The 15,941-nt window shown below is 37.2% G+C and overlaps 3 protein-coding genes across 3 annotated transcripts; 2 read left to right on the top strand and 1 right to left on the bottom strand.

The window, feature by feature from the left end:
* Positions 1–294: 294 nt before the first annotated feature.
* LOC111215765 (methyl jasmonate esterase 1-like) lies at positions 295–3,872 on the top strand. The gene is made up of 4 exons (XM_048758652.1): positions 295–804; positions 905–1,036; positions 1,116–2,773; positions 2,967–3,872. The coding sequence occupies exons 1-3, from the start codon at positions 355–357 to the stop codon at positions 1,398–1,400; spliced, it is 867 nt and encodes a 288-aa protein (XP_048614609.1). The 5' UTR covers positions 295–354; the 3' UTR covers positions 1,401–2,773; positions 2,967–3,872.
* A 791-nt stretch (positions 3,873–4,663) lies between these two features.
* Positions 4,664–7,382, top strand: LOC106446864. Its single transcript, XM_022710838.2, has 11 exons — positions 4,664–4,953; positions 5,026–5,139; positions 5,214–5,487; positions 5,602–5,693; positions 5,805–5,877; positions 5,974–6,055; positions 6,127–6,244; positions 6,334–6,491; positions 6,585–6,699; positions 6,779–6,964; positions 7,035–7,382. Exons 1-11 carry the CDS (start codon positions 4,888–4,890, stop codon positions 7,188–7,190), a joined length of 1,434 nt encoding a protein of 477 aa, XP_022566559.1. The 5' UTR covers positions 4,664–4,887; the 3' UTR covers positions 7,191–7,382.
* A 2,711-nt stretch (positions 7,383–10,093) lies between these two features.
* Positions 10,094–10,563, bottom strand: BNAC05G33980D. Its single transcript, XM_013888676.3, has one exon. The coding sequence runs from the start codon at positions 10,430–10,432 to the stop codon at positions 10,250–10,252; it is 183 nt and encodes a 60-aa protein (XP_013744130.1). The 5' UTR covers positions 10,433–10,563; the 3' UTR covers positions 10,094–10,249.
* Positions 10,564–15,941: the final 5,378 nt, after the last annotated feature.

The following is a 15,941-nucleotide window of genomic DNA, read 5'->3' as shown; positions in this document are numbered from 1 at the left end:
TGTAAGCATGATGGGAACTGTTTCTTATAAAAAAGATGGGATAAAGTAAACTAACAAAATAAAACGTCAAAATCCGTTTAGATATACGAATTGCTGGAAAAAAATTGTTAAGACAGAGTCTTTATTAGTAGTATAGCACTAAAAGAAAATTTTCAAGGATATCAAAAAACTGATTTCAGCTAGTACACTGTATCTGTTTCTATAATTCCTTTTAAGAATTATCAAGTAATATACTTGTGATGACATAAACATAAGAATTGTTCAATTTGTCAACACCTTGTTATTTAGTTCTACTATATAACTGTTTGTAAAGGCAATATATGTTCATCACATCCTCCCAATAACTTGAAAATAATGGAGAGCCAAACCAACAAATACTTAGCCCTGATTCTTGTTACATTCTTGATCAGTCTATACTACCATCCTATCTCCGCCACACCACAACACGGCCATGCCCATTTCGTGCTGGTTCATGGGGCCGGTCACGGCGCTTGGTGTTGGTATAAACTCATACCAATATTGAAATCTCAAGGGCACAACGTAACTGCAGTCGACTTAGCTGCATCCGGGATCGATCTAAGTCGTGCTGAAACTCTCTTGTCGATCAACGAGTATATTGAGCCACTGATGGACCTAATGAATAGTCTAAACATGGATGAGAAGGTGATTCTGGTGGCACATAGTTTTGGTGGGCTTGCTATTTCCAAGGCCATGGAGTTATTCCATGATAAGGTTCACATGGCTATTTTCGTTACTGCCCTTATGCCTGGCCCAACCTTCAATTTCACGTTTCTTTCTAAAGGGGTATGCTACTAATTACATATTTTCACTTTTAGCGTAACAATAATCGTTTACATAGTTTCAAAATTAATAATCACCGTGTAACACTTAAACTTTCTGTAAGTTGGTGAGGTGGCAAGCTCCACTACTAGACATGAAGTTTATATTTGGAGATGGGCCTAATAAACCACCTACACTTTCCATTGGAGGCCCACTTTTCCTTTCATTAAATATGTATGACCTGAGTCCTAGAGAGGTAAGCACAAAATTTATCACATAACTGGAAACAATTATTTCATTTTCACTTTTGGACTCCCACAATGTATTATTTGAAGGACGTTGAATTGGCGGGTGCATTGGTTCGTCCACAACGTTTATTCAGCAACGAAGATACAGACACAAGTCTTGTGCTCACACGCGAGAGATACGGATCGGTAAACCGGATCTTTGTAGTGTCCGAGAAAGACAAAACATTGATGAAAGAGTTCCAGCTCTGGATGATCAAGAACAATCCTCCTAACCACGTGGAGCATATCCAGGATTCTGATCATATGGTCATGATTTCCAAGCCGTTGGATCTTGGTGACCGTCTTTTATCTTTGGCTAAGAAGTTGGCTTGAAATTTTTTTTTTCTTTTGAGAAATTGCTTGAAAATATTTGACATTTGATTCAACATGTTGTTGCGAGCCCTAATCGTTGGTTATCAAGTCTACTATTCTTATGTTGCACAAGCCATCATGGTGTGAGTATTTATATTTTCGTGTGATCATCACTCTGTATTTGGTTTGACTTTTCAACATTTGCAACTCCAACTAAATTATTTCATAAAACTAATCATAGTAAGTCGGCCACTTGAATTAGCCTGCCTGCCATTATGGAATATGGATCATGAGAAGGTTAAATCTAATGAATCAAAATTTATTGTTCCCTGAAAAACTAGATGAAATCAATCTTATAAAAAACAAAATTAATATGTAAATTTAAAATTGAAAGGAATTAAATCCACAAATCTATTAACTTGAACATGGATATATATTTCATCTGAGACCTAATTCGTGTCAAGAACATGCTCACGATTCAAATTCAGTAGTTCTAAAGTTTTGAAGACATGTTTTCTAGAAACAAAATTCACGCACCTAAATATTGATTCCCAGCATTGCTTCTCCAGTGACTCTTTTTTGACAACACAGAAAGTAGTGATAATTTCTCTGTAAAACTTTAATTATTTGTTCTCATTCTCTACTTGCAATGGATGGAGTTCTTTTTTTTTTTTTTGAAAAATTGTCAATAATAAATTAGTAATAATGTAAGGCATGATACATCTATATATATATAAAAGTGTTTGTTTCTCTCACGTTCGTCCACGTAGGAAAGTCAAGCGCTCTCCTGCCGCCACGCGTCCCCCCCCCCTCAAAGCGCATCGTTTCATTAAAGAAGATTCGTTAGTGGGCTTCGTCGCGCGTTATCTGCTTAGCCGTGAAGAATAAAGATTTGACGGGCCCCTTAGAACAGATGCTCTATTTGCGTGAGATTAGTGATATGGGCTTCATTCCCGACGGTTTGCTCGGCCCGGAATCGCACATGTGAAACCCTAATTTCATCCCGCGAGTCATCTGTGTTCTTCCGTCTTATTCGTTTGACGGCGACGATGACTCTCCACCTTCTCCACGGATCTGAAACGGAATACGTTATCGTCTTTGTGTATTTATTCTCATCAATTCAGACGCCCACTATGAGATCTTCAATGCGTCGATCTCGACTCTCAAACGGTGGGAAATCTGTATAAATATGTGAGTCTTTCTTATTTGTAAGTCATCCTCCTCTGATATACTGAATCGTGTTGTTATGGCAATTTGGAGAGTTCTTCTCCGACTTGAAGTCCGGCAGGTGCTCCGGCGTCATTGAGGCTCGGCTGTTGCAGTTCTGGGAGGCGAGAAATGTGAAGCGCGGTGGCGAGCTCATGTGGGTTGACATGCTTCTGGTTGACCTTAATGTAAGTTCATCGTTTCATGTTTTTAGATCTGTGTTTGATCGCTACAGCAAATTTGTCATTGTTTACTGGGTTATCGTTTTATTATAACTTTTGTTTTCCATTTTAGTGTTACTGTTCCTCACCAGATCATTTGTTTTTGGCTTCTTCTTTTGCTTCTGATTTTTTAATTCAAAAAATTTTTTTGACTGCGTAGAGATGAAGATTAGAGAGAGATAACGTTTGCAGAACGTGACACCATTATAATATTGAAAGATTACAACTTTTAATAAAAAAATTTAAATCCAAACAAGAAAGGAGCTTCCTTTTCATTTCCTCTGTTTTTTCCTCTTGACATGTTCGTGATTGGTCCGAAACTGACGAGAAAAAATCAGACAAGAACCCACGATGTTTGGTATCCAAAGCAAAAGAGACTTAAGAACGGAGCTCCAATCCCAAATCCCCATCCCGCCCCAGCATCCACGCCCGACGAGCCAACACCGTCGTCAAATTCCAGGACCTATACAGTTTCACGGTGGAAGGAAACGTCGACGACGTCAACGTCTTGAACTAAGTCAGAGAGAAAGTGAGGAGCCAAGGGAGAGTCTGGTGGGCTCTCGAAGCCAGCAAAGGAACTGACTGGTATCTCCAGCCGGATATTCTATTGATCGGAGACGGTGGTATCGCATTGAAGACGTCACTGAAGATATCTGCTTTGAGTATGCGATCACGTTGAAGAGGTTGATTAGGAAAGGGATACCTCCTGTGCTGAGGCCTAAGCTTTGGTTCTCTCTCTCTCCGGTGCGGAGAAGAAGAAGTCTACTGTTCTGGAGAGTTATTACAGTGATTTGACTAAGGCTGTTGATGGGATGGTCACGCCTGCTACGCGGCAGATTGATCATGTGAGTTTGGTCTCCGTCTAAAGTCTGATCCTTTGAATACAAATGTAGATGCTCATCATTTTCTTTTAACGTATTATCTTATTTGCAATACGGTTGTTTCACTAGGTAGAGCCAGAATCAATATGAGATACTCAAACTTTATGTAGACAGCAATTATTTTATTTTGAATTTTGGTAGATTATAATACAATTAATTCCTCCATCTTTTTGAGGAAACAACTATCGATTTGACTTATTATATGTAAAGAACTATTAGTTTTAAGACATTGGTTTCAGATTTGGAGTTATACTATTTTAAAAGATAGTATTACATAATAGATTAAAAAGATTTACCACAGCACAAAAATTATAGATAATCAAAAATCAAATATATTTGTTAGGAAAAATGGAATAAAATACAGAAACAAAAAATAAATATAAAAAGAAAAATGAAAATTGTTTTTTATACAAAAGAGATTTGAACTTATTGTAACTAAATAAATGTAGAATGTATTTTGCATATTTATGTCAAGAATGTTTTAAAAAATACTATAAACGTAGATCCACAACTGTGTAAAGAAACATAGTTATATAGTCGAATAAGAGACACACGATATAAATTAATATAAGAAAATGAATAAAACTAGATAAATTCAAATTAAACAAATAAATCAACAATTCTACACCATGAAAATAAAAACAGAATAAAATTTCTGATATAAAATCTTATTTACCGTAAGGAAAATTTTTAGTTAATTGTAATAAGAATAAAATTGAATAAAGAATAACAATCAATAAATAATGATTCATAGTAATATAGAACAAAACATTTTAAAATAAAAACAAATATTAAACAAAAATAAAAAAATATTTACTTTAACTATTTAAATTATTTTCGAATCATATTCCCGCCCGTAGGGCGGGCCGACCCTAGTCTTTATATATAAAAGACTGTTTAATCTTTTCTCTTTCACCCACGTAGGATGACACCTAGATAAATCATTCTTCCTCCTTGCGACACGTGTTGTGTGCATCCGATACTCATCGTTTCATTAAACGCAAGATGGGTTTCGTTGGGCCTTTACGTCATGGGCTCTGATTAATCTGCCTGCATCCGGCCCAGAGGATATGTGCTTCTAACCCTAATTGCTCGAACGAGAGTCTACGCATCGTCTCTCCCTTACTGCGACGGCTACGCGTGATACTTGAGCTGCTTTCACTGGCTGTAACGGCCAGAGTTGTTGCATCGTCTTAATCAATGCGCCCACTACGAGTCTTCAATGCACCGTTCGTATCTCCTATGGGTGTTGATCTGTATAAATATGTGAGTCTTCTCACTTCTAACTCATCATGTGTTGTTATGGCTATTCCAAACATTTTTTTGTCTGACTTGAAGACCGGCAAGTGCTCTTCCGTCGTCGAGGCGCGTCTGCTGCGGTTCTGGGAGGTGAGGAATGTCAAACGCGGCGGTGAGCTGATGTGGGTCGACATGCTCCTTATGGACGTGAATGTAAGATCACTTCTTCAACCTTTTAGTAGATATGTGTGTTATGTACTCACTGTTTATATCTTATCTCTTTTCAGGCGACTATAATGCAAGCCACCAGCAACGCTAACCGGCTTTCAACATTCCGTGAAAGGCTCTCCGCCGGAACCATGTATTCCATCTCCGGCTTTGTCGTGGCTCGATGTGCTCAGAACTTCGAGCTTACCGACTCTTCTTTGATGATTCGGTTCAACGATTCAACCGAATTTGACGTGCTAACCGATCCGGTATCTCCCTTACCTGAAGAAGGGTTTCGGTTCCGTAACCAGACCGAGCTGGTTGGATTGGCTAACACGAACAATCAGCTTCCAGGTACAGACATGATTTTATATCTAGGTTGTCTGCTTTGGCGTATTGGATTTGTGTTCTTTATAAAGATGTCGGTTTATCCATGTATAATACTAATACCAATCTCCAATTTCGTAGATATCATAGGTGAGATCAGTGCGGTGAAGAGCACCGTGAGTGAACCTCCGGAGGATAAAAAATCGTGTCATGGTGACGGTCAAACTGGAAAAGTAAGTTTTACTTTGTTTTTTAAGCTCCTCTTGGTTTCTTATAATTATTTGACTATTTTATGTTCAATAATTGGTGCTGCGAATCTGTAGTGATGTGTCTGTTACACTTAGCCTATTCGACTGTCAAGCTGTTTTGTTTCAAAGGTGATTGTTGCCACGAACATCAATCCGAAGATGATTGGAGGTATTTTGTTGATCTATTCTGTGTAATGTCAAGTGATATTTTGTAATATCATATTTTCCTTTATATTAATATATTTATTTATTTTGTGTTGTGTAGGTCATTTGTTTCTCAACGCAACATCAGGGACGCATGTTTATTTTGATAAGGAAACCAATGCAAGAGAATCTTTCTTCTATAGGTAAGATTGAGTGTATTTGACGTGGAAGTGTATACAAGTTTAGGATAATAATCATCTTATATTGTGTACAGATTGGTGGCTAGGGACACTGGTCTTACACCTGCTGCACCACTACTGAGGGCATATGCAAAGGTCGAGTCTATGACAATCTCCGAGCTAAACAATTTTGTCATCACTGCTCCATCACAGGTAATATGTTCTAACAAAGACACTGAAATTATATATAGAGGATTTTTATAGACGTGTGTCTGACTGTGATATTGATGTTTAAAATGTAGGAAATCGATTTCTTATGCACTGGAAGGGTCTCGAGCGTTGACGCGGACAAGGGGTGGTGTTATGTTGCATGCTCTAAATGCAGTAGGAAGTTGCAGCGCTCTGTCGCTGCGTTCGAGTGTGCGCGATGCAATAATTCTCACGCTGTTGGATCTCTGCGGTATGTTGCAAATTTTGTATGCGGTTATAGATATCTCCATTTTTATAAGCATACATCTCAATAATCACGCTTCGAATTCGTTGTTCTCTTTAGTTATCGTGTCGAGATGGTGGTAGCGGATGAAACCGCCGAAGGGACATTCGTCTGTTTCGATGGTGTGATGACGAAGTTACACAATCTCAGAGCAAGTGAGGCTGGTCAGATGTTGGTAAGATATACGTCTGACTTAGTACATTGGTATCACATTACGGTTACTGATTAACATGTTGGTTCCATCTGATGACAAGGCTGAAGAAGGTGTCAATCCTGAAGACTCTATTATGCCTCCTTTCAATGCTGATATGGATGGCAAGACTTACACTTTTCAAGTTAGAGTCACAGCGTACAACTTCACTGTCAATCATCAATCATTCACCGTCTCTCGCATCATCAATGAGATTGAGCGCGTTCCAGCCCCTGACTTTGTCGATAATGTGAGTTGAATGTGTATTATGTTGTTTCTCTATTGACTTAGTAATATATATAATGATCTGAATGTTTCAGGTAGGGGATGATGATGATGATGATGATGATGATGATAAGCCAGATGTCAAGAAAGGACAAGGAAAGTCTGCATCCGGCGATGGCGTTTGTGAGGCATCAAAGAATGCTGGAAAGGATCCAGTTCGTAATGCGCATAAGAAGGTGAGTGTTGCTTGAGACGAACTGTCGATGATTATGTTTTTGTGTTTTGAGTTTTAATAATGTTTCGAATTTTATCTATTTTGTTGTCTTATCTATCTATGTTTTGGAATTCTCCTTTTGTGTCTTTTTTTTTGTCTCTTCCTTTGTGGATTTATGTGTTTCAGTGATCAACCTGTCTATTTTCTTATTATAAATGAGTGATTTATCTTTATAGAAACATAAACTAAACTGTTGTTATATATAAAATGAAAAAAACAACTTATAGACTATAAGGACTACGAAATTTATCAATCTCTGGACCCCAATAATACGTGTACGAATACAGTATTCTGATCAGTTGAGAGCAATCCCTTTTTACGATGACAAACCGTATAACTTAAATTTCAGAATATCCATTATATTAAAATATTTACTATATATTCCTGATCCATACATTTCCTATTACCACACGTCCTTACATTTGAATATCTTGCCTTCCGAGCTATAACAAATCCTGCCAAAACAAAATCTCATCTTCACGTTTACGCGTAGCATAACGTTTGATAATTGAATTGAGAAATTTGAAGCCGGTTTTGGTCTCCGTTTCTCTATTAAATCAGACCCCCCGGTTCTCTCTAAATCATTAATAGATTACGACAACACCAACACTAAAATTTCAGTCTTTGTAGTTATAAGATTAAAATAATCACAATCATATTAAAGCACAACTTAGAAAAATAGGATGGTTATTGCAAATTTGTTAAAAATTATTCACACAAATATCTTTATCATCATATCAAATTATGCTTTTAAGTAATACACATAGTGTATTGTGTTAGTTAGTTTCTTCATGTCCATAGCGTAAAAAAATAAGTTTGCATCTCTTTGTCTTTCCGTATGTATGGTTTAAGTCTCAATGATACTAATCAGGCATATTGCAGCAGTATTTTTATTGCAATATCCTTAACGTTGTGAGACAAAATCTTGAGTAATGGTGAGCAAAGCACATGGAAAAGATCCTGATTCTGAATAAATGTGTTGGCTTAATCAGTGCCTCCTGCAACATCATCTATTTCATTCGGCACTCATTCATATGGTCGTATAGGACCGGTTATCTCCCACGGTAACTCCTCGGAGTCGGACACTCTGTCTACGATAAATCAAGAACGCCGCATAGCTACAGGTATCATCGCATTGTTTTACACAAATTAATAATAAATTCTTAAAAATCAACCAATCAACAAATAAAAATAAATGCAGATTCGGCACGAAGTGCCAGACAGCTACGAATAGCGATTTGTAAGGAGAAAAAAAGGGCCCGGATATCTGGATCTTTATCAGCATCTGGTAAATAAAGAATTACAATGTCTCATTCCTAACATTTGAAAAACAAATTTGTGTTTCTGATGTGCTGACACTGACATCATACAACAGTATCTTCTTCCGCCAGCTCAAAAAGATCACGTATGATACTTACACTTTACGACCGTTTTCAGTTTCTGTTATAATTACATGCAGTTAACCGAGTATGCGTTTGTTGTATCCAGGTAAGAGTGCTCGCAAGCCATATGACAAATGGGAGTTAGTCACATGTCCATCCTGTAAAGCGTTGCTCTGGAATGCTGAAGCAATTCGAGGACAATCGAACCAAGAGAGCAAGCAATTTAGTCTTTGTTGCCAGAAAGGTCGGGTGAGACTTCCACCAGTTCGAGAACCACCGTCTCCGTTGCTAGAGCTTTTAGAGTCACCTAGCTTCAAACCCTATATCAGAGTTGCAAATAGTTTGCTTGATTTCACCTCCATGGGTGCCAACGTTGATTCAAGTGTTACCGGCACTCATGGACCATTTACTTTCCGGGTTCATGGTCAGATCATACATAGAATTGGTTCCATGCTACCCGAGGATGGTAACGACCCGGAGTATTTGCAACTATATATATTCGACACTGAGAATGAGCTTCGAAACAGAAAAAGAGCGTTAACAGATGGTTCTTCTTCACTAGCAGTCGATGATAATATCATCATCCAGTTGATTGAGATACGTTCTTCTGCTATCTCTGATCCGATGTTTACAAAAAAAAAAAAAAAAAAACTAAGAAAACCACTTTCTTTTTTTTTTTTGATAATAAAACCACTTTCTTCGCAGGAACTTTAGTCCATCTGGTATTTAATAGTTTTGATCTAGGACGAAGCATTGATTCCAAGACTCTGCTTTTTTTATTCCTCCGTTGCCGGACTAATATGTGTTACCTTACGATTCTACGTTTCCAGTTTTGTACAAAAACTACATAATAAACATACCCAGAAGTCAAACAATTGGTTTAAACTATATTTATTTTATTTTGTTTAACCTCTTTAAATATGATCCAAAAAGCGTGGAAAAATCAAGCATAAATATATACGCATAAAACAAATGTAATAGTAATATTTTACGAAAACGAAAATTCTACACCCATAAAATAGTTAAGTAAAACATGATCGTTCGCATATTCTGATTATATGTATTATATCTATTAATACAAAAACAAAGGTATGGTCACCCTTTTATTACTTGGTAATTGTTATTAAAAATATAATGCAATTATTAAAACCAAAATTTATATTATTAATTAGTTTATATGGAAACTATTTTCCTTATGTTTTTGTGATCATATGTATACCGTTATAAATATTTAATTATAAATCACATATTAAATAGAAATTTAACAGTATATTATAAGCACATACAAATAATCTATATATATATAGTATAATCTTAACCCATTAAAGCATTTGATTGATTGTCACTCATATATCAATTTTAATAATATAACTTTATATTAGATATTTATTCTACTTATTTAAATTATTATTGATTTATAATCCCGCCGGCCGACCCTAGTATTACTATATAGTAACGAATATACAAAGTTTTGTAACTGCAATTTAAAGACAGTTAAGGCGATTAATACTCAAAAAGTTTTATAAACATCGACGATTTGATTCATCTGTAACTCTTCATGATTCATTTGGTTGTACTTTTATACACAAATCAACAACATTCCAAAATGAGGCCAAAACTCAAGAAAAAAAGTTTAACAAACACAAAAAGCTCATCACATGAATCCAACAAGAGGAATGGGAACGTCGGCGTAACTGTTCCGGCGACCATCATGAGCTGCCGGAAGCGCCGGCGGAGGCTTACGGAAAGCTTCTTCTACTGATTCAGCCACGGTGGATACAAATAAGACGGCAGTCTTCACTAATTCGATGCAAATCTCCAGCTTTTGAGACACCATATTGTCTTTAATTTGTAAGAGAAAACTAAAGATGTACTTTTTCTTTTGTGTATTTCGCTTTTGAGGTATGTGTGTTTCTTCTCTCTATGTTTTCCGCGTCTCTAGAACTCTTATCTTTGTGAGGTCTTACTTGCAACAGCCGAGTTATATTTATACACATTCACGTCGAGACATACAATTATTCTTATGGATTATGATAAAATTTAATAGTAATTGGTTAATTTTATGCCACGTGGTATTTGGTTCGCTGGTTACTTCTGGGAAGATGCTTTTGTTGTGCTTTGGTTTATCCGAAGAGCCAAATATTCTTTTTTTTTTTTTTTTTTTTTTTTTTTTGACGTCAAAAGGCCATTCTATTACTCAAACTTGAGATGGTCTGGGTAACCAAACCGGAATAGAACAACCAACAATATGTAACTCCCTATGAAAAGATCTAGCAGTCTAAGCCAAAAAATCAGCAGTCCGATTGTGCGTCCGTGGAACGTGGGAGATTTTGAATGCTGGGAAGCATATCTGTAGCGTCCCTATCCTTTCCAATTCTGTCGAAAAGCTTGGCCACTCCTGAGGGTCCTTTACCATTGCAATTAGTTCCTTACAGTCTGTCCCAAAGCTTTGGCAGTTCGAATATTGTAGCATATTCTCCATCGCCCACCGTAGTGCTTCTACTTCCGAGTGTAAGGCTGATTCGCGTCGGGGAAGGTTCCTTGTTCCCATAAGTTGAGTGTTCCCTGAACTATCCATCCATGCCCATCCGCTTCCACTAAAGTTAGCAGAAGATGTCCAAGATCCATCTAACAAGCAAATATTTCCCAGGCGTACGACTTGGGGTTCCTCATTTATATTATCGTGTGCCACAAGTTGTACCACTTCATTAGCATCAAACCAAGCGTGACATTCACTCTCTGCATGTCTAACTAGATCCAATGGATCTCTATCTATTCCCCTGAAGAGCTTTTCATTCCTTGCTTTCCAAATGTACCATATTATCCAGGGATATGGGTCCCTATCTTGCTCTGGCCCAATGATACTATTCTTCCTCCAGAATATATAATCCATATTTGCGTAGACGCTCGAAAGCGGAAAAATATTTGGGCCTGTCGGAGTAGATGATAGAAACCACACTTGAAGAGCTGGTGTGCATTCAAAAATTGCATGTGTAACGGTCTCCTCCACTTCTCCACATCTTGGGCAATAATTATCGCACCTCATATTACGTCTAACTAAGTTCCTCGTTACTGCCACATGACCAGTTAACAACTGCCATATAAGATGACATATCTTCGTAAGAGCCTTCAATTTCCACGCAAAGGCTTGGAGCTTTGTAATACTTGGCTCTAAAACATCCTTTTCCTCCGCTACCTTTAATAAATTCTGAGCCACCCAATATCCAAATTTGACAGTGTATTGGCCATTTCTTGTAAAGTCCCAGCAGAAGGTATCACGACGATGAGTTGAACTTATTGCCAAGCTCCTTATGAATGGTATATCCTCAGGATGAACATAATTCTCCAATAGTCCCACATCTCATTCCTTTACTCCCTGATCAATAAGATCGCTTACTCTCATATTAGGATGCATCACAGGCGCTATGGGGACAGCTGGCCTCGCGGGGGTCGATGGGATCCATGGATCCTCCCATACCTTAACTTCATAGCCTGAATGAATCTTCTGTCTAATGCCCAGTAATAGCAATTTTCTTGCAGCAGAAATGCTATTCCACACATAGGATGGGCTGGTCACAGCGTTTGCTCTCAAGGGAGAACTCAATCTATAATATCTTCCCTGTAAAACTCGAGCGACAAGAGAATCAGGGAACTGTACTAGTCTCCATAGTTGTTTAGCCAGAAGCGCCAGATTGAACTCATGAATCGTTCGGAAGCCAATTCCACCCTCCTCTCTTGGTAGACACCAATTCTTTGGGGGGGCATTTCTATACTTACATATGTGTAAGTACATGCCGAACGCATAGGACGTTTATTATATATATGTATATATATATGTACGTAACTATGTTTTAAATATTATTGTAGATACAAGCATGCAACGAAAGGCTGTTACTTGTACGTACGAAGAAATATATATCCAGTTGAATCATGAAATTTATTTCAGTTATATAATAATTAACTAAAACCAGGATATCCATCTACGATAATTAGCTAAACTAATTCCCTAGTCTTGAAAATAAACTTTTCAAAAACAGAAAGTAGCGGACCGCTGCTGATTGAAGAAGACGACAGGTGGTCTCCGCCGGCCGGCGCGTGGTGGCTTTGTTAGCGCCACCGTCGGTCCGGTAAGTTTCGTTTGCTTAGTATTTTGTAGATCTGGTGTTTAATCCGTCTTAACTGCGGCTAGGGGTAAAGTAGAAGGGAACGACTCGGACACCTCTTGCTTTGTCGGGGTCTTGTGCGGATCCTTACGGTGGTAGGTGGTTGCAGCCCGTGTGGTTGGTGACAGCGGAGGTCTCTGCTGGTTCGTGGTTCAGATCCTTTTTGCTTGATTCGGGTTGGAGATTCATAAGGTCTGGGCTTTGTAGTGGTCTTTGCAGTGGTTTTAGGATGGTGGTGTGGGTCCGACACTGGTGAAGAGATACAATTTCTGATTGCTTGAAGAATCTCTTGTTTGCGGTTCTTCGGTTAGGGTTTTGCTTTGTTAGTTCTTATGGGGTTTGGGATGTGGCTTGACCAGTGGTGGCTCTAGTCTTCGGTGGAGGTAGAAACATCTTATGGTTCTCAGAGGAGGTGCGTGTTTGGCTTGGAAGGAGATAGATGTATATCGGAGCGATTGCTTCATTGTGGGTCGATTGTCGCCGTCTTGATCGTGATTGTCATGGATTTGGAGTGATTATTATCCAGTTACCGGCTGTGTGAATAAGACGTTTCCGGGAAACCTTTATAGGCTTTGCCGTGAGGTGATGGTGCGTATGAGGCGCGGGGAGAGCACACTCAAGGTCCAATGGAGAGACTTAGTTGGGATTGAAGGGTGTTTACAGCGACGGTTAAGGATTCTAACCTCTCTCGATTCAGTTTATATGTTTGGTGATGTTCGTGTGCGTCTAGTCTATCTCGCTGCTCCGCTAATTTTGTGTTAATTGTTGATGAGTTCTATTTCGGTAAGCTCGTCTTTGAGCGCAAGGTGGAGCTCTCCTCTACTGAAGTTCTGTTTTACTCTACTGCCTCTCGACATTTTTTTTCTTCGTGTCTTTGTTAGTTTTTTATGGGTTTGTGTTGTATCCATCGTTTGGCTCCGGGTGGTACATGTTACCTCGCCGGCTTATGGCTCTGGAAGGAATGTATTCCTTGCCGGCTCTGGTTTGTAAGAAATGATGTTTTTGTGTTTAATATAATCCACAGATGATAAAAAAAAAAGAAAATAAACTTTTCCTGCAGTCGACAAATGACGTATTGTAAAAGAAAACGTATTGTATAGTTTTTATTTTGGTATGATTATTGTATAGTTTAAGATTCATATAAAGAGATCGTCTACATGGTAACATGTTTCATGCACATGGAAATTTAATTATGGTAGTTATAATTTTATTTAAGACATATGTATTCTTCGGCTTCGAATAGGAAAATCGGATCTAGCGTTTGCGGATCTAGCGGATCGAGTGGAACAAGAGTGGATCAAACGGATCTAGCAGTACAAGAGTGGATCAAGCGGATCTAGTGGTCCAAAATAAATGTATGAATGGTGAAAGTGGATAAAAAGTGGTTCAAAATACTGTATAGATTTAAAATAATTTATATTACTATTTAATTTTATAATTCAAAGTATTTATTAAAAAAAATTATAAATTTAATTTATAGATTTAAAATAATTTATATTACTATTTAATTTTATAATTCAAAGTATTTATTAAAAAAAATTATAACTTTAATTTAAATATAATACAAAATTATTTTAAACACACACACACACACATATATATATATATATATATATACATTGGGATGTAAAATGAAATTTATATCTAACTTTGATGAATATGTTTTTGATAAAGTAGTATAATAATTTAAGCTTTAATATTAACTAATAAATTAATTTTAAAATATTCGAAAATATAAAAATAACACATTGTTAAGAAACTAAAGTATGATGTCCAATATATATATAGACAATATAATTAGAATGAACGTTCGGGTACCTATTTGGACTTGGTTTGGGTCTATTCAGATTTTAAGTTAGCAGGTTAGAGGTTTAAATTTCATTCGAATATTTATAATAAATTATTTTGAATATGTCAAATTGAAATAAATTCATAATTAAACTTGAATTGAAAAGCCAAAAAATAGTCGGTTTGGTACACGTGAATTTAGAATTATAAATAAAAGCATAAAATTAGAATATGAATAATTTTATTGATTATATAAGTTCTTATTTTGTCTAAGACTGAGTTTTTGTAGACATTTATATGATTGTAAATATTTTAATTTTTAAATTAGCATTTTTACATATTGTTTAAATTAAAATATAATTTATTTTAAAAATAAAGATAAAAGAGAAGAACTGCCAAAAACACTCAGAATTTGGAGTGTTACTGTAGTGGGTGGTTCTTATTTTTGTTCAGAAGTTTGAACCACTTGCAGTCCATTATTAAAAAAGTGAATCAACGTAAACACTACAAGAAAACATCAAGGATTCTGAGGGAAAAAATCGTCGGAATTTCGTCGGAATAACGTTATTCCGACGACATACCGACGAAACACGCTGTCGGAAATAATTCCTCGGAATTTCTTTTTTCCTCGGAAATCCCTCGGAATTTTCCGACGGAATTCCGAGGAAATAAATTTCCGAGGAAATTCCGAGGATCACTAGTTTGTCGGAAATGTCCTCGGAATATACCGAGGGAGAACTTCGTCGGTATAATTCCTCGGAAGTTCATCGATCGATGCGTGTTTGGACATGTATACATCGATCGATAGGAGTATACCGACGGACCTTTTCCTCGGTTTATTCCTCGGAATATACCGAGGGAACTGGTTCCTCGGAATAAACAGAGGAACCTGTCCCTCGGTATAGCCCGAACGTTTTTTAAAAAACGCATCGATCGATGCTTTTTTGTTCAAAAACGCATCGATCGATCTAGTGAAAAATATAATTAATTTCCTCGGAATGTAAAAAATATTAATTTTTTAAAAAAATAAAATTTCTGAAATTTAAATTCAAAAATATGAAATTAAAAGTAAAATTGAAATCATATTAATTAATATTCAAAGTTTCACAAATAAAAATAAAACATTCGGAGTTTGTGGAAAAAAAAAAAACTACAGGTCTGGCACGTCCGGGAACACCTCGTTCGGGTACATCCTCTGCATCATCTCCATCATTTGCTGGTTCAGCCTCCTCTGTGCCTCATAGCCCGCCTGTTGAGCCGCCATCTGGGTCTCCAACAAAGATATACGATCATCTTTGTCCTTCAACTGGGCCGTAAGTACTTATGGATCAACAAAGGGCGGTGGTGCAGAAGAAGGGGGAACCGACCGGGTGCGACGACCCAAACCGACCAAAC

This window comes from Brassica napus, chromosome C5 (assembly GCF_020379485.1).
Source record: "Brassica napus cultivar Da-Ae chromosome C5, Da-Ae, whole genome shotgun sequence".
Taxonomy (NCBI): Eukaryota; Viridiplantae; Streptophyta; class Magnoliopsida; order Brassicales; family Brassicaceae; genus Brassica; species Brassica napus.
The sequence above is the reverse complement of the archived record's forward strand: the minus strand, read 5'-3'. Positions and strand labels throughout refer to the sequence as shown.